We start from the raw sequence: 19635 nt of genomic DNA on the forward strand, positions 1-19635 counted from the left end.
TCTAAATCTCCCCATCCCCTTTTTCACGAATAAACAAATAAAGGTAGTGCGTACCTTGAAAACTCAAACAATGGCACTTGCTGGCGGTGAAAGTAGTAAGCAGTAAACATTTCCTTTTTGTCATCTTCTCTTTTCTTCTTTTAAAGAAATTTTTTAAATGTTTACTTATATTTGAGAGAGAGAGAGAGAGAGAGAGAGAGAGAGACCGAGTGTGAGTGGGGGAGGGGCAGAGAGAGGGAGGGAGACAGAGAATCTGAAGCAGGCTCCCGGCTCTGGGCTGTCAGCGCAGAGCCCGACGTGGGGCATGAACCCACGAACTGTGAGATCATGACCTGAGCCGAAGTCAGATGCTTAACAGACTGAGCCACCCAGGTGCCCTTCTTTTCTTCTTTTTTAAAAATTCACTTTCTCGGGGCACCTGGGTGGCTCAGTGGGTTAAGCATCCGACTCTTGATTTCGGTTCAGGTTGTGATCTCATGGTTCGTGAGATCGAGCCCTGCGTCGGGCTCTGCACTGATGTTGCGGGATTTGCTAGCGATTCTCTCTCCCTCTCTCTCTGCCCCTCCCTCCCCCGAATGCGTGCGCTCTCTCTCTCTCTCTCTCTCAAAATAAACAGACAAACACACATAAAAAAAAAATCACTTCCTTTTTGGGCTCTGGTAAAAACTGGGAAGTGACGGGGCTCAGGGTAGGTGTCTGGTAGGTGTCTCACAGGTTCTACCAGATCTTAACTTGGTTCACTCTGGAATATAGAAGAAGCCAGGGTGATGCTGTGCAATCAAGTCCAGGCACATGCAATCAGGGACCAGCTAATTGCTCTGAAATTGGAGTCCCATTTCTAGACCTGTATCAAAGATATTTTATAAGCACATACACTCCATAAGCGTTATAAAATGGGATACTCCTTTCATACGCGTATTGTTCTAAAACTTGCATTTCCCTACTTAATAGGTATTGGACATCTTTCCATAGGTCTGTTTGCAGCTTTGTTAACGGCTAAAGAGTATTCTAGATTGTGAATGTATCGTATTTGAAATATTTCTCTATTGACAAACGTGTTTTTCTTCTTCCATTTTTTAAAATTTATTTTTAACGTTTGTGGATTTTTTTTGAGAGAGAGAGACAGAGACAGAGAATGAGCAGGGAGGGGCAGAGAGAGAGAAGGGGAGACACAGAAACTGAAGCAAACTCCAGGCTCCTAGCTTCCTGTCCAAAGCCCGATGCGGGGCTTGAACCCACAAACTGTGGGATCATGACCTGAGCCGAAGTCCGACACTTAATCGACTGAGCCACCCAGGCGACCCTCTTCTTCCATTAAAAAAAAAATTTTTTTTTAACGTTTTATTTATTTTTGAGACAGGGAGAGACAGAGTATGAACAGGGGAGGGTCAGAGAGAGGGAGACACAGAATCTGAAGTAGGCTCCAGGCTCTGAGCCGTCAGCACAGAGCCCGACGTGGGGCTCGAACTCACGGACCGCGAGATCATGACCTGAGCCGAAGTCGGCTGCTCAACCGACTGAGCCACCCAGGCGCCCCTCTTCCATTTTTTAAGATAACAAATGCAGATTAAAATCTTCTTTTGAGTATATATAAGGGTAATTCTATATGAGGGGTTCTTAGAAGTGGAATTCATGGGAAAGCGGGTATGTACTTAAAAATTTTTTTTTAAGGATTTAAAAACTCCCGGATGCTGCCGATTTGTTCTCCATAAAGACTGAACCAGCAGGGGCATCTGGCTGGCTCAGTCGGAAGAGCATGCGACTCTTGAGTCTCGACCTCAGCGTAGTGAGAGCGAGCCCATATTGGGTGTAGAGATTACTAAAAAGAATAGCCTTAAAAAACTGAATCAACGAATGCTCAACCTGAAAGTGCTTTTTCTCCCATTCACTCATCAATCCTGGATATTTTGAACCTTACTTTTCTGTGACTTGCATATCTCTATTCTTCACTCATCTTTCTGTTTTATGGTTAGGCTGCTTTCACTGCTTTTCTTGTTTTTTGGATGTTAACGCTTTGTGTGTCTTACAGGTTTGTAAATATTTCATCTCATATTGTCTTTTAATGTTTTTTTTTTCTCACCTGAAAACCCTCCCCACTCCCTTTGCTAAAACTACCTGGAATTTTAGTTATAGATTGTCTTTTTCTGTTTGTTCTTTGTCACATTTGAAAAATGTTGAAGCCTTGGCTATACATTCTTTTGGTATTCATCCTGACCAGTTCTTTGTCATATATCTCTTTCTGTTTCTTCAGTTTTTTTAATCCTTCATCTTTTTCTTTTCTTTTTTTTTAATTTAAAATAAGAACCTTACTGAGATATCATTCATGTGTTACAATATTGTCCTTTGAAAGTGCATATAACTCAGTCGTTTTGGGCATATTTACAAAATTGCACAATCATCATTTGTTATCTTAAAAAAATTTTTTTTCATGTTCATGTATTTTGAGAGACAGAGAGCAAGAAGAGAGCACGAGTTGGGGAGGGGCAGAGAGAGAGAATCCATGCTGTCAGCATGAATGCAGGGCTCAATCCCACCAACTGTGAGATCATGACCTGAGCCAAATTCAAGGGTTGGACGCTTAACTGACTGAGCCACCCAGGTACCCCTGGGTTATCTTTTAACTAGAGAACTTCGTTAAGAAAAATGTCAGAATATTATGTCTGAAAGTATTTCTTTTTTCTTAATGAATTACTCTTATTTTTTGGGGGGGGTGTTTAGACTTACTAAGTTATATAAACCCTTTCCTTAGAATTCCATATATATTTCTTCAATCCCCGTTGCAGATGAGAATGCTGATGCGAAATTAGACATGATGTCAGTCTAGTGGTCTCTATTTTATATGTTTTATTTTATAAAATCTGAGTTTATAGGATTTTCCTTTTGTCTTTGGATTTGAGAAATGTCAGCAATTAATTTTTTCAGGAATCTTGTCTAGCACTTGGTGGCCTTTTTAATTTGGAGATATAAATTCAATGAAAAATTTTTCTATCCTGTTTTTTTTTTTTTTTTAAATTTCTTTTTTCAACGTTTATTTATTTTTGGGACAGAGAGAGACAGAGCATGAATGGGGGAGGGGCAGAGAGAGAGGGAGACACAGAATCAGAAACAGGCTCCAGGCTCTGAGCCATCAGCCCAGAGCCCGACGCGGGGCTCGAACTCACGGACCGCGAGATCGTGACCTGGCTGAAGTCGGACGCTTAACCGACTGCGCCACCCAGGCGCCCCTCTATCCTGTTTTTGATTTTTGCTTCTCTAGTGGTTATGGTTTTCTACTATTTCACCATTTTGATTTTCAGCACTAATCAAGCGATTATTGTAACCTCTTTCTGCAATCATATAGAATTCAATAGAAATTTCGTTTAAAAAATTTGTTTTAAGTTTAGTTTGAGAGAGAGAGAGCAAGCGAGCGAGCATGAGTAGGTAGGGGCAGAGAGAGAGGGGGAGAGAATTCCAGGCGGGCTCTGGAGCCCCATAGGGGGCTCGAACTCACTAACTATGAGATCCTGACCTGAGCCGAAATGAAGAGTCAGACGCTTAACCTACTGAGCCACCCAGGCACCCTGTAATTTAGTTGTATTTTTCAGTTTTTTAAGAAATTTATTTAAGTAATCTTTATACCCAATGTGGGGCTCAAACTCACAACTCTGAGATCAAGATTTGCACACTCTTCTGACTGAGCCAGCCAGGCGCCCCCAAAATATAGTTTTTTAAGAGCAGATCTCAGAGACAGAGTAACAATGGCTGAAAACAAGACCTCAGATACAGAAAACAATGGCTGTCTTTATGAGGACAGATGGAAAATACTAGGATTTAGGGTAGGTTTGGGTTTGTAGTTAGTTTTAGGCATATTCTAGGCTTGAGCATTTATGAACTCTGACCCTTGGGTTTATATAGCCTCCTCTGTAAAGGGGGAAAACATTACAATCTTTATGGTACGGTTACAAGTACTAGATTACCACAATTTATTGAAAAAACAACCGGGTGCTTTACTGACATACTCTCATTTATTCTTTGTAACAACACAAGAGATGGGCTTATGATTCTAGATTGTATGGATGAGGATGTTGTGGTTTCTAGGTGTTACAAGTCTTGCCCAACATTCCCTAGCTAATTAGAATTAAAGCCAGAATTTAAATAAAAATTAATCTGAAACCATCTCTCTCAGGCCACTTGAAATATTTGAATAATTTAAATAATTACTCAATTGAATTTACTGTTTGAATGCATCTGTTATTTGATTGACACCATTATTTTTCAAAACTTACAATCTATTCATGCTACATGCTTGCTTAAAATATAGTACAGACTTAATTTTCCACACAGTAAAGTCTGGATCCACAAATAAGACCAAACAAGATTTAACTTAAAGGTTAGAAAACCCGAGTTCAGAGGCACCTGGGTGGCTCAGTTAGTTAAGCGTCTGACTTTGGCTCAGGTCATGATCTCATGGTTTGTGAGTTCTAGTCCCTTGTTGGGCTGTGTGCTGACAGCTCGGAGCCTGGAGTCTGCTTTGGATTCTGTGTCTCCCTCTCTCTCAGTCCCTCGCTCACTCACACTCTGTCTCTCTCTCTCAAGAAAATAAACTTAAAAAAAAAAATTTAAAAAACCTGGAGTTCATTTATTAGCCTTAGTTTTCTGTGAATTAAATGCATATATATGATGTATGTGCTTTTCTCTGGGATTCTACTGCTTTTAGGGATGGGTGACCCAAATTGGTTAAAAATCATAGGTGTGTATGGAGTTTCCTCAAAAATTAAAAACAATTACCATATGACCCAGTAATTTCACCACTGGGTATTTACTGAAAGAATATGAAGGCACTAATTAGCAAAGATATCTGCACCCTGTGTTTATTGCAGCATTATTTACAAAAGCCAAGATATGGAAACAACCCATGTGTCCATCCCATAGATGAATGGATAAAGAAGATATAATAAAACACACACCCTGAATATTTCTCATCTGTAAAAAAAGATGGAAATCTTGTCATTTACAGCAACATGGATGGACCTAGAGGGTATATAATGCCAAGTGAAATAAGTTAGAGAAAGACAAATACCACATGATTTCACTCATATGTGGGATTTAAGAAACAAATGAAGAAAGAAAAAAAGCTGAACGAAAAAAAACATAGACTCTTAAATACAGAGAACATACTGATGGTTCCTAGAGGGAAGGTGGGTGGGGGGGATGGGTGAAATCCTTTAAGGGACTAAGAGTACATTTATCTTGATGAGCACTGAGAAGTATATAGGATTGTTGAATCATTATATTGTAGACCCGAAACTAATATAATACTGTATGTTAACTATATTATCAATAAAAAAAATCATAGAGCTGTTATCTGTCTTCTCTAGAACTCCAATCACATCGAAAGCAAATTATTAAATAAGGAAATGTGAGCCACAATTGTGAGCCACATATGCAATTCAAAATTTTCTCATAGCTGCATTAAAAAGTAAAAGGAGGGGCGCCTGGGTGGCGCAGTTGGTTAAGCGTCCGACTTCAGCCAGGTCACGATCTCGCGGTCTGTGAGTTCGAGCCCCGCGTCGGGCTCTGGGCTGATGGCTCAGAGCCTGGAGCCTGCTTCCGATTCTGTGTCTCCCTCTCTCTCTGCCCCTCCCCCGTTCATGCTCTGTCTCTCTCTGTCCCAAAAATAAATAAACGTTTGAAAAAAAATAAAAAATAAAAAAAAAAAAAAGTAAAAGGAGGGGCGCCTGGGTGGCGCAGTCGGTTAAACGTCCGACTTCAGCCAGGTCACGATCTCGCGGTCCGTGAGTTCGAGCCCCACGTCGGGCTCTGGGCTGATGGCTCAGAGCCTGGAGCCTGTTTCCGATTCTGTGTCTCCCTCTCTCTCTGCCCCTCCCCTGTTCATGCTCTGTCTCTCTCTGTCCCAAAAATAAATAAACGTTGGAAAAAAAAAAAAAGTAAAAGGAAACAGGTGATGTTAATTTTAATGACATAGTATGTGCCCCATATATCGAAAATATTATTTCAATGTACGGTCAATATAAAAAATTACACATGATATTTTATATTCTTTTTGTCTCCTAAATCTTTAAACCACAGTGTGTCTTTTATACATGTAGCACGTCTCAGTTTGGATGAGCCACATTACAAGTGGTCAGGAGCCACATGTGGCTATCGGCTGATGTATTGGACAGTGTGGACAAACCTCTTGTCAGCTGGAAAACTTTAAATGTCATAAAAGAGTACACTAAATAACACCTCACATAATTGCCCCAAATGATACCAATGAATTAAGTCCAAGTCTTGCCCTAGCCTAAAGATAAAGTTAACAGTGACTTGTAACCTACCATATTCTGGATAGTAAATTACATAATACATGTTAAGCGCTTAGGAATATACTTAGCTTACAGTGGATGCTCCATAAATATTAACAACCATGATTTAAAAAATACTGTTCCCCCCCCCATTTAACAAGCAATTATTTTTTTATTTCTAAGATTTCTTTTTTATTCCCCAAGAAAACCTTATTTTAAAAGGGCAGGCTAATTTGTAACAACATGGATGAACCTGGAGGGTATTATGCTACGTATTAACCCAGAGAAAGACAAATACTGAACTAGGTAACACTTAGTATGTGGAATCTTAAAAGGTGAAAAAAAAAAAGGGGCGCCTGGGTGGCTCAGTCGGTTAGGTGTCTGACTCTTGATCTCAGCTCAGTCTTGATCGTGAGTTCAAGCCCCTACCTGTTGGCCTCCGCACTGGGTGTGGAACCTACTTAAAAAAAAAAAAAAAAAGAAAAGCCAAACTTACAGAAAGAGTAGACTGGTGGTTGCCAGCATCTGGGTGGGAGAAATGGGGAGAGGTTAGTCAGAGGATACAAACTCCAGTTATAAGATGAGTAAGTTCTGATAATCTAATGTATAGCATGTTGACTACAGTTAACAATAACGTATTGTATACTTGAAGTTGCTGAGAGTAGGTCTTTAGTATTTTCATCAGAAAAAAAGTATGTGAGTTGATGGATGTGTTAATTATGAAATGATTGCCATAATCAAGTTAATGTATGCACATATCACATTGTATACTTGAAATATACTATAATTGTATTTGTCAATTTTACCTCAATAAAACTAGAAAAGATCACATTTCACAATTAAAAAAAAATTAATAGCAAGAAAAAAATAAAAAGGGCAGGCTATTCTATTTTTCTCTTTCTCTCTCTCTCTCTCTCTTTTTTTTTTTTTTGATATATTATCCTCCTACCTCTTAGAGAGAATAAAGGAAAAATTTAAGATTTTATTCCCCACTCCCATTAATTTTATTTTATTGGGGGTTATTTGCCCCGAATGGTCCCCTGGCCCATTTTTTTGAGTGGCTAATCCATTTCATATGTCTGGTTATTATCCATGGTCTCCTAATATTTATAAATGAAGGACTTAATTATTCAGCATGGGTAACTGATGTGGTCACTGCCTGCAATTATGTGGGCTGATGTTTATTTTTTCCTGATTGGTACCCCCCCCCCCCCCCCCAAGGGTGTGTAGGGAGGTGATTGAGAGGCTGGTGGTTTGATTCTTTGGCTCCAGTCCTCTTTTAAATATGTTGCCTGAGAGCTGTCGACTTCTCGGCCTCTTGGCTGTGCTGTAGAAAGAGGTGGGTGCGTGTGGGTGGTTTCTGTTTAGTGTGGGTGGCAAGTGTTCAATTATTTAAAAATGGTAGGGTTAAGAGCCTGATTAGAATATTCACTTTATATCTCTGGCATTGAACACGTTGTTATGTTTCTTTACAGGAATACACATGGCTTGCTAAAAGCCATTATGAAGTTATTGCAAATGCAAGCTCTAAAGGAAGGACAAGGTGGGGAGAAGAATATTCAGAATTTATATACTATAAGGTATGCCTTTTTTTCTTTCTTCAAAATGCGTGTGACTTGTTAACTAAATTATGAACAGATATGCTAATCTTTTAAGAACTAGTTATTTAATTCGGCAGTGATTGTGGGTCTTGACCTCTCAGGAAGTTAGTATTTCAAAGATGCGTAAGATTGAGGCAGAGTTGAGAACATGCCGACGTCACCATTGTGGGTTTCAGGGTTGCTTCCTTGGAATTGGAATCTGTTACCCAAAATTCTTTCTGCTCTGGAAAATTGTAACCATCTTCCCAATACTGTGAAAACTGTAGAGTTGATTGAGTGAATGTACATAAAGCAGGAGGAGTTTGGGTTAGGTAGGAGGGTAAACTTGCTCACTCTAAAAAGGAATAGGCCATTTAAAGGTTAATACCCAGGGCAAGGTTGGTAGTTAGGGGCACTGATTTGCCTTTTCTTTGTCCTGTATATAATGTAACATGGTAGAACCGTGTTAAAAAGAACATAGCAACATAGAAGGTAGTAACAATTACAGTGAAATACATTGTATTTTATTGAGGAGTTTGGACAAGGGACGGCATCATACTTACTTGTGAAGGTGACCCTAACCGTTGCATTGAAGGTCCCAGAAAGCCATTTCTTAAGAGAGCGTCTCTTAGTGAATAGAGGGCCCCAGGAACTCTGTTCAGTTATGCATCTGGAATATGCCTGTTTCAGAAGAATGAGAACATGGGACCATAAACAAGGGCAGTGGTTCTGGGGGGGCAAATGGCTTACATGGTGATCCAACAGGGAAAATAAGTCAGGTGCTAATGAACCGTCATTGGCTTGAGCATATAGCACCTGTAGTTTTGAGCATTTGACCTCACAGCTATCAGAAGCTATGAGAGTCTCCAAAATACCAACTGAAACCTGTTACATATACTTCTGGTACTTTGCTTTTGATAATAAGCCAAAAGTGTCTCCTGTATTACAATGATCTTTTCTGAAATTTTAGTGCTACTTATGATCTTTTTGATTTTTGTGAGTACGTTATTGAGAGTTTCTTAAGCCAGTTTTCTAACAAGGTCAGATTTTCATTTTATGTATTTTCTTCTTGACATGTTTTTTGAATATCTTCAAACATACAGAAAATTTGGAAGAATGTAGTACAATGAATTAGTGAATTCATTGCTAACTTATGAGTTAATTCATAAATTAATTTATTTTTAAATTGGGGAAGCAAAAGGAAAATTGTTTTTTTGAAAATACTCTGGAAACTTGGGGTGTGTAAACTTTTTCAAATTGATAAATATGATTTTTTTTCTTTTCTGTTTTTTTTTTTAAACATAGTGGTGCTCTGTGAGATAACAATGTTTTCATTTCTGGTTTCTCTTTCATCCATTACATAACCAGAATTGAACCTAAGACGAAGATGAGCAGATTTTAAATATTTCTAGATGAGTCATATAAACATCTGTGTGTGTGTGTGTGTGTGTGTGTGTGTGTGTTTAAAGAAGTTCAAACTCTTGGGCCACTGTTCTAGGATAGAAAATAATTCCATTTCATTGTTATTCATTGGGAACTATTTATTTTAAAATAGGAAAGTCATTCAAGTTTTAAATTTTTATGTAATAGTTTTATTGAGATATAATTCACGTACCAAAGGATTGACCCATTTAAAGTATACAATTCAATAGTTTTTAGTGTATTCATAGAATTATGCAACCTTGCCATAATTACTTTTAAGATGTTTTCATATCCTCCCACATTCCTCACCCATTAGGAGTCACTCCATATTTCCCTCCTCCCAGGGGGATAGATCTTTTTTAATGTTTATTTATTTTGAGAGAGCAAGCAAGAGAGTGGGTGGGAGGGGCAGAGAGCGGGAGAGAGAGAGAGAATCCCAAGCAGGCTCTGGCTATCAGCCCAAAGCCCAATTTGGGGCTTCATCCCGTGAAATTCATCCCGAGTTGAGTATTCATCTCAGATACTCAACTGACCGAGGCACCCAGACACCCTCCCAGTGTCGTATTTTTAATTCGGTGGTTTTCAGCACTGACTGCTTATTAGAACGACCTGGGTGTGCTTAAAAACAAACAAACCTAGGACTAATCAAATGCCCTGGATCAGCTGAATCAGAATCTCTGCTGTAAGGCCTAGGCATTTGGATTTTTTTAAAAAAGATCCCACATGATTCTGATTCACAGTGAGTATAAGACGGTATGTCAGCTTGCTCTGATGTGCATTTTCTTTTATGTTTGTAAAAACTTAAAATTTTATTGAAATCCCAGTTAGTTAACATAGAGTGTAGTACTGATTTTAGGAGTAGAATTTAGTGATTCATCACTTACAGGTAACACCCAGTGCTCATGCCCTCCTCTAATGTGCATGCTAAGTGCCCGGGACCTTGTTGATTAAAGGGTTCTTTTTCTTTTTTTTGTAATTTTTAAAAATATGTATTTATTTTTGAGAGAGAGAGAGAGAGAGAGAGAACCTGAAGCAGGCTCCAGGCTCTGAGCTGTCAGCACAGAGCCCAACATGGGGCTTGAATTCATGAACTGAGAGATCATGACCTGAGCCGAAGTCAGACGCCCAATTGCCTGAGCCACTCAGGTGCTGCAGGATTCTTTTTCTTTAGGTCTGGGATGGGCTCGGGATTGTCGTGTAACAAGCTCCCAGGTGATGCCGATGCTGCTTTCCACCGCTATACTATATAAACAGCGCTTGATCGGAAGCGGTGTTAGTGGTACCTGGGAGCTTGTTAGGAGGCTGAGATCTCTTACTCTGTTTCAGCCTACCTGGATCAGCACCCTCGTTCCAGGTAGATTTTCCAGGTAATCCGTAGGCACCTTAAAGTTTAAGAAGCTCTGGTTCAGAGGATGGTAAAAGCAAATTTTCTATCATCCAAAGAGTTATTCTCCTTTTCGTACTGATTGTCCTTGCTGTGTGTGATTGCCAGACCTTCAGTCATCTGTAATGTTTCACCTGTTGCCCCGCTTTATAATTTATCATCCCCTCTAGTTGGTTCTTCTAACTTACGGTCTTGTTTTCAAATCAGTCGGTGGAAGGTGAGGATGGGGAGCCTCGTGTGAAGAGCTCAGATCATACTGGATACATAAGTTGTGTCTTTAGAGGGGCGGCACATTAAGAGGTCCAGAATCAATCACCTGAGTTGGCATAATCCAGTAATGTTTATGGAGAGCCCTTGTGTGAATGGCTGTTTGGCACTATAAATCAGTAGAGTGTAATCGAGTGTATAAGAGCCTTAAGTTCCTCCAGGGGGGATTGAGGATGGCAGGAACAGAGGAGAGGTGAGTCTGAAGAGCAGATTCCCCTCAAGAGAGCTATGATTTTACCTGAGTCAAGCATAAAATTGTCATGCTGTTTTAGAGCCTTCTTTGCCACACGGTGGTGAGCAATATCATTCCGCTTTGGAGAGGCGGCTGATGAGCTGTGTACGAAAGCATAGAAGGGCTACCCGGAGCCCAGAGCTCCACTGAGGGAGGCGTTCCCTGGTTACGCTGGAAGATTAATTTAAAATGGAAGTTGTATGACAAATAATTGTAAGCTTTCTGGGGATGAAACTGATCTGCGTTTTGATGGTATTAAGGACTCTGCTAGCCTACAGCTTTGGAGTTTATGCGTTTCTCACTTCTCCTTGTCCTAATGGCAGATTAATTTGAATTCTAGCAAAAACAGAGTCTGCGGTTATTTTAAATGGGTCGGTGCTGAATTGCACAAGTTGTGCCAGTATGGAAGTGAAGAGAGGGGGGCGGGAGCCCCCGCAGCATGAGCCAGCGGCTTCCCCTGGTTCCTATGAATTTCTCGAAGGCGCTCTAGAGAGGGTATTCTCTTTTGTTGAACCTGGAGCTCAGCGGTTCTCAAACTTTCTGTGCCTAAGAAGCGCCCGGGGAGCTTGTTAACAGGACCGCTTCTCAAGCCCTTGCTGGAGATGAGTATTCAGTAGGTTCTGCAGGAGACTTGGGAATCGGCGTGTTTACCCAGCTGCTCAGTGATCTGGATATAGGTCACCTGTGGGTCAAATTTGAGAACTATTGCTTGAGCCCCTGGGAGCTTAAAGGTACCACATATGAGCTGCAAGGAGCCCTTTGGGGGCAAACCAGAGGGGATATTGAGTGGCTTAGTCCTGTCTCCTTGCCTCTGTTCCCTGCTTGGGAGGCAAAAAGTCCGTTTCCTCCTAAGCACCAAGGCACCAAGTTCATCTTGCCATGTCCACCAAGGACAATAGAGAGGTCGAGAGCAGAACCAGAGAGCATTTCTAAAGGAAAAGCAGGCCAGTGAAAGCAAGTGAAGTACACATGCGAGAGGAGATGTAAGAGATTTAAACTCCACCGCTCTATTCAAAGAAATAATTCTGTGGCCCTAGCAAGTTAGTGTTCCTCATGGTCAGATGATGCTTGTTTGGAGCAGGAGGGGAAGAGAGCCCTCCGCACCCTCTTGTAAAGCAATACTTATTTGCAGTGTTTGTAGTGTATGAGGAGCTCATCCTCAGAGGGTTTTTTTTTGTTTGTTTGTTTTTTTACCGTTTATTTATTTTTGAGAGGCAGAGAGAGACCGAGCACGAGCAGGGGAGGGGCAGAGCGAGAGACACACACACAGAATCCGAAGCAGGCTCCAGGCCCTGAGCTGTCAGCACAGAGCCCAGTGCAGGACTGGAACTCACAAACTGCGAGATCATGACCCGAAGTCGGACGCTTAACCGGCTGAGCCACCCAGGCGCCTTCATCCTCAGCGTTTTTGATCTGTTTGTTTGGAACATGGCTGGAAACGTGCATTTTAAGATTTGGATAGACCGGCGGTCTACTGACCATGCTTTGAGATCCATTAGACTAGAGGGTATGGGGCTAGTAAAGTTCGTATCGCTGAGCCGGACCCTTCTTTAGTCTTGTGCCTTCAACAAGATTAAATGGGGATGTTTAAATGTGGTTTCAGTGAATGATTTTTAGGATGGGGGTAGCTGGAAGCACAACACAGCACATTTATGTTTCGCAGAGGCTACGTGTGAAACTCCGGGTCCACGAGCCTCCACTCTGGTTGCCCAGTAGAGCCTCTGAGGGGCTTCTAAATATACAGGTGCCTGGGCTTTTTTTGCTAGAATGACTGGAGCGTTAGCCTTAGGCACTGGTGTGATTTTAGAGCTTCCTAGATGGTTTCCAACGTGCTGGTAAGGGTGGAGAACTGCTGGCCAGTTGTTGACATGAGGCAGTAGGGGTTCATTGCTGCTAGACCTTCAGATGTTTCAACGTTAAGAATATTTTCTCTGAAATTCCTGACCACGGAATGCCGGAAAACAATTCAAATTTTTAAAAATACAGGGTAGGCAGACAAAACACATCTGTTCACAGGACGGAGTCCAAGTGCAAACAGGTTTGCAGCCTCTGTTTTAGGCACTTACCAGTTTTCAGAAACTTGAGAAGCTCTTCTTTCCTTGTGAACAAGTTTTTTTATTTTTTTAATAGTTAATTTTTTTTTTAACGTTTATTTATTTTTGAGAAAGAGAGAGACAGAGCGCAAGCAGGGGAGGAGCAGAGAGAGGGAGACACAGAATCCAAAGCAGGCTCCAGGCTCTGAGCTGTCAGCACAGAGCCCGAGGCGGGGCTCGAACTCCTGGACTGTGAGATCATGACCTGCGCCAAAGTTGGATGCCTACTTTAACCTACTGAGCCACCCAGGCGTCCCAGTTTGTTTATTTTTTATTTTTTTAAGTGTATTTATTTATTTTGAGAAAGAGGGAGAGAGTAGGGGAGGGGCAGAAAGAAAGAGAGAGAGAGAGCGAGAATCCCAGGCAGGTGCTGCTGTAAGCAAAGAGCCCATTTGGGGCTCGAACTCACAAATAGTGAGATTGTGACCTGAGCTGAAATCAAGAGTCGGATGCTTAACTGACTGAGCCATGCAGGTGCCCCTGTGAACAATTTTTTAATTACCTTTTTTTTTTTTTTTAAACTGCTAATGTGTCCTTTAGTTGAGGCTTATTTTTCTTTTCCCCCTTTTGTTCAGTCTGGATTTCCTTTTGGTTAGTTTGAACTCCACATTTCTGTAACATACCTCGATGTAAGTTATTTAAACGTTCTCCAATATTGACCATAGAGGAAGTGTGGCAGAGAACTGAGACATAGTGGGCATGTCAGTCGGAAGGAAGAACTAAACTAAATCTTTATGGTTCCTAAATTACTGAGGCTCATTTTCTCGGTGGCTTTGTAATAAGCCATGTTTTTCCCTCTTGCAATTTTACCATGTGCTTCTGCATGTAGTTTTTCCTCTGCATATTCATATTATGGCAATCTTTTCAAGATCTCTCTTCCTTTAGCCGAAGTGAGGAAATAGCTGTGAATTCATGAGCAGTGACTGCTTGTTCCAGAATTCTGGCACCATTCTGATGTGCCAGACAGTGGCCGACATGCACAAATAGCAAATGTTAAGAATCTTATTTGTGGAAAGGTTCAGTCTGATCAACATCAAGCTGTACTTTCTGAAATCAGGGAATATTAAATGGTTTGGCAGATTGTGTGCTCTGAAATGGGTGATTAGGCCAATAGTCATGGATGGTTGTACCCTGAGTGGATTAGTTATGCACTCTAGATGTGTATTTGTTCATCTGTTTGGACGGTGTTCTGTCGTTTATTTAGATGGAGAGTTAATTTTAAGAAAGCGAAGACGTGTGTCCTAAGGGCTGAAGTACTTCTGAATTCATATTGATCTTTTTCACTTATCTCTTAAGGCAAACACATTTGTCCCTTAAGGCAGTCAAATAGAAAGCGCGAGAGTCCCAAGGGAAATTCCCACGCGGAATGCGCCAAGACCGGTTGGTGGTTGTGGACCTCAAAATGTAGCTCCAGTTTTAGTTTGGCTGACTAGCTCTTTCTTAGCATTGAACCCCTTCTGCGTTTTCTATCCGTTTTGAAGAACGCAGTGGAGTCCACCGTGGGAAGGACACAGGAAGGATGTTCCAGATCTGGGTGGAAGCACGTGCCTGCATGCTGCTGTGGAAAAGGGCTGGTGCCCTGGAGCTGCTAACGGGGAGGTGGGTGCAGGGCTGGAGCTTCGTGTTGGAGAGACGGGGAGGCCGAGATAGAGGCCCTGGACAGGGGGCGTGGCCAAGAACACAGGACCGTGGCATAGACTTTGGGTTTTAGTTAAAGCGTAGTGGGGAGTTATCGGAGGTCTTCCTTTTTAAAGAAATTGAAATTATTTTAATTATTTTTAAAAATTAAAAAAATTTTTAAATTACTTGAAATAATTTTAAAGTTCCAGAAGGGTTGCACGAATGGTACAAAGGACTCCCTTACACCATTTACCCTGTGTTTTTATACTTTGCCCCATTTGCTTTATCTTTCTATATGAGAGAGAAAGACCGAGAAAGAATGAGGTGGGGGGTGGGGTGGGGGTAGGCAGAGAGAGAGAGAGAGAGAAGAGGACAGAGGATCTGAAGCAGGCTCTGTGCTGACAGCAGAGAGCCCAGTGTGGGGTTTGAACCTAATGAGCCGTGAGATCATGACCTGAGCCAAAGTTGGATGCTTAACCGACTGAGCCACCCAGGTGCCCCTGTCGATACAATTTTTAAAAACATTTGTGAGTAGATTGTATGTATTCAATACTGTGTATTTTCTAAGAACAAGGATATTCTTTTATATAGCCAGAGAACCGTTATCAACTTGAGAAAATTTAACATCGAGAGAGTAATTTATAGTCCATATTTCAGTTTTGTCCTCTCTCTTAATAACGTTCTTTTCTACCTTTTTCCTTTTTTAGTGTGTAGGATTTAGTTGAGGATCACATGGTCCCCTTAGTTGTCCTATCTTTTTAGTCTTTTGAAGTCTGGAACCATTTCTCTTCCTCTCTTTGTCTTTTATGACCTTGACATTTTGGAATGCCATAAAAGTGATGCCGTGTCCTTACCAGGATATCACACCTGGAAGCACTGGTGTCCGTCTTCTCCATCACTGGATAATTTTTTTTTTTTTTTTTAAGTAAACTTGACCCCCAGCCTGGGCTCACAGTCATGACCGTAAGATCAAGAGTCACATGCTCTACTAACTAAGCCAGCGAGGCACCCCTCAGTGGTGATTTTAATTTTGGTTACCCAGTCAAGGTGATGTCTTGTTTCTGTTAATCATTTTCCTCTTGTAACTAATAAGCAATCTCTGGGGAGGACTCTTGGAATCAAGCAGCTATCCTGCTCCTCATTAAGCCCACAGCCTCCCATCTAATTTTCATCGTGATGATTTCAAAGTGGTGATTTCCCTAGCCTACCACTCCTTTCAGATTTGCTAGTGGCAATGGAGAGATGGAAATAGTAGGGATTGCTGGAAATGCACTTAATCTATAGATTCTGAAACCCTGTGTCTATAGATACCGATTTAGAAAGCTTGGATGTCAGCCAGTGTGGGTGCCTAGAATCGACATATTTAACAAAATTTCCTGATGTGGAAATAGCTTTGTGAATCCCTGGCAAATAGCTAAAATAACCAAACAACATCATGGTATTTCAAGGTCACATTAGAAAAAGATATACCTTTCTTTCCTTCCATGTCTTCATCTTTAAAATGGACATCGTCAGCCAGGTGTGTTGAGGTAATAAGTGAGATTCGGATTTGAACTTACTTTCTCTGTAATACTCAAGTTATTATGATTATATTGGCACTATATTTTACACGACACCTGTGAATTTTTCTAAAATCAGGGAGAGGTTAGGGGAGCCGGGGTGGCTCAGTTGGCTGAGCATCCAATTGTTTTTGGTTCAGATCATGATCCTAGAGTCATGGGATCGAGCCCCATGTCAGACTCTGTGTTGAGCACATAACCTGCTTAAGATGGTCTCTCTCTCCCCCTCCGTCCCTCTCCTTGGCTAGCGCTCTCTCTCTCTCTCTCTCTCTCTCTCTCTCCATGAAATGAAATGAAATAAAATAAAAAAAGAGGGGCGCTTGGGTGGCTCAACTGGTTAAGTGTCCAACTTTTGATTTTGGCTCAGCTCATGATCTCACAGTTTGTGAGATTGAACCCCTTGAACCCTGTGTTGGGCTCTGTGCTGACGGTGGGGAGTCTGCTTGGGATTCTCCCTCTCCCTCTCTTTGTCCTTCCCCATGTGCACACGTGCATGCGTACTTGGCTTACTCAAAATAAACGTTTGAAAAAGAAGTAGTTATTGTTATATGTAAGGATGAATCACTAAATTCTACTCCTGAAACTAATATTGCACTGTGCGTTAACTAATTAGAATTAAAACTTGAGACACTAAAGGAAAAAATTGAAAAGAGTAGCTATTGTTTGCATTTTTTTGTAAATTTTCTTGTTACATTTACATTTTATTAATGAGGTCGCTTAGAATCCTGTAATACTTTAAAAACTTGACCATCTAAATCCTTAGGTTTTTTGTTTGTTTGTTTGTTTGTTTTTTGGTCAGTGAGCATTTTGCTTTTGGGGAAGCTGATTATTTCAATAATTCAACATATTATCTAAAGGGATCCCCTGAGATGTAGACGTTTGGTTTTATTTAGCATAAAATAAGCATGACACCATTATTAAATTGTCTGTACTACAGAGTCAAGCTGCCGTAAGGGATTGGAACCATTAGAACACATTAATATATTTAAATTTTGCTGAAGTTACAGAAACTTCAGTACTTGGGGAGTTACCATTTTTGGGCACATCATATATAACCTTTCTTTGGGGCAGGGAGTAAGTAGTATTTTACTTTGTAGTTTTTTTGGTTTTTTTTTGAAAGCGGCAATTTAACAAGCCTGAATTGCAACAATTACTTTAGATATACTGTAATTCACTGGTATTTACCAGGTTTTGGAGGTGAGGGGTTGATCAGGACCTTCTCTGAGAACCCCAGAAAAGTTTTGGTCCCTCCATAGTAAATGTACACACACACACACACACACGAGTCCTCAAAATTTTGTGTATCATTTCAAAGGGATTGTGAATTCTTCTTGCTTTAATGGATAGATGGACATCTTTATAGAAAAATTATGAAAAAGAATATGGGTAAGAAGGAATTATCAGTGTCAGATCTGACTCTGAGAAAGCCCAGCAGAGTTAATGATAAGAACTAAGCAAGGGCAGTAACCGGGAAAGCAGCGCCAATAACTTTCCGAGGGCCATCTGGCTCTTTGCAGTTTGATTCTTTCTGTTGAGCTGCGTGTTTTGTTTCTGTTTTCATTTCCTCTTTTCTCTCCTTTTTCCCACCCAGGGAAGTCTTTGTTCACAGTTCATGGTTCTAATCACCTGGGGTTTACACTTGGGATTTAGAATCAGACCTAAAGAATAAGCTATACGTATTGTACAGTCTTCCAGTTAGCAGTTGCCACTGGAATATGCTTTTAAAGTCTTCTAAACGTGGATGTTTAATTTAAACATTGCTATAGTAATTTGATGATAAATGTCTTTAAGGGCATAAAATGTAATATTTGTCTTACTAGCCTATTTATCTTGTCTCTAGTGTTTAAATTGAATGTAATTTTATTTTTATTTTTACATATTTTTTGCAATCATGGCCTGTAACTTAATAATAGAAGTTTTGGAACCCTGAGTACTGGTTGCCCCACAGCCATTACCTTGTACTTAAAAATAGTTCTAAACTTCCAATGTTTGTAGACACCTTTGCATTAATACCCTGCCTCTCAAAATAGGGATCCTGGGGGCACCTGGGTGGCTCAGTTGGTTGAGCATCCGACTTCGGCTCAGTTGATTGAGCATCTGACTTCAGCTCAGGTCACGATCTCATAGCTTGGGAGTTCGAGCCCTGCCTCAGGCTGTGTGCTGACATCTCAGAGCCTGGAGCCTGCTTCAGATTCTGTGTCTCCTCTCTGTCTGCCTCTCCCCTGCTGGCTTTGTCTCTCTCTATCTCTCTCTCAAAAATAATAAACATTAAAAAAAATTAAAAAAAAAAAAAAAGGGATCCTGCAAAAAAAAAAAGAAAAAGATTTCAAAGAAATCTTATACTCTCCCTGTTTGCATTATGGACCCAAAGTAAATAGTCAGATTCGTCGACATTAGTGACTATGTCAGAATTAAAATACTTTTTGATCTAAAAATCTTCTTCTGGGAGCTATGTGGAAAGGAAAAATACGTTTGTCTTAAAGCACAAGACTATAGGATAATTCACAACTATTGTTTAATTTTTCTTTTTTATAGTAGTATGCATTGTGGGATCTTAAATTTCTGTTATGCAATTCTTTATCTTAAAATCTGCAGAGTGGTGTTTTTTTGTTTTGTGTTTTTGTTTTTTTGTTTTTTTGTTTTTTTGTTTTTTTTTTTGGTAAATCCCTTTTTGGCTTCTACCCAGCACTTTCAAATCAAAATTCAGAGCAGGTAGAGAAATGCTTTTAAAATGCATATCTGATGTAGTAAGTGCTATGCTATGCTTCTGAAAGCGCCAGGGTCACAGCTGCATACATGAAAATGCATGGTGACTGCAGGCATTGTTTTCTCACACAGAAAAGGCAATCTGTGTCTATCGCTGAATCTATGATGTAAATCAAATCATAGCTTTTGTGTATTCAGAGATGGAGCAGAAAGGTTGAGGTGACCCAAAGGTTACAAATAACTTTTGCTTTTTTGATTTGCCTACCACAAGACTAATTTTTTTTTACTCCCTCTTTTCTATTAAGATTGATGTATTTATACTTGGGGAGGTGAATCTAGTTACATACCTTATTCTGTCATTGCCGCCGTGCTAGTCTAGTGGAACCATGAATTTATCATTCGTTCCTTCCCCCACTCCATTCTGTTAAGATGCGCGTACTGCTCTGTGCTGTTGACAATATTATTAAAGGGTGGGGAGCGCCGAAGTA

The 19635-nt window shown here is 40.6% G+C and overlaps 1 protein-coding gene across 4 annotated transcripts in view; it reads left to right on the top strand.

Annotated features, from left to right (window-relative positions):
- Window positions 1–19635, top strand: part of FOCAD (focadhesin) — a 316309-nt gene that overhangs the window by 49200 nt on the left and 247474 nt on the right. For all 4 annotated transcript variants that reach the window (XM_040481365.1, XM_040481366.1, XM_040481368.1 and 1 more), the window contains one exon: window positions 7760–7864. In XM_040481365.1, coding sequence (XP_040337299.1) covers window positions 7760–7864 — 105 coding nt within the window. The remainder of the gene's footprint in view (window positions 1–7759; window positions 7865–19635) is intronic.

This window comes from Herpailurus yagouaroundi, unplaced genomic scaffold (genome assembly GCF_014898765.1).
Source record: "Herpailurus yagouaroundi ecotype Mexico unplaced genomic scaffold, PumYag 160, whole genome shotgun sequence".
Taxonomy (NCBI): domain Eukaryota; kingdom Metazoa; phylum Chordata; class Mammalia; order Carnivora; family Felidae; genus Herpailurus; species Herpailurus yagouaroundi.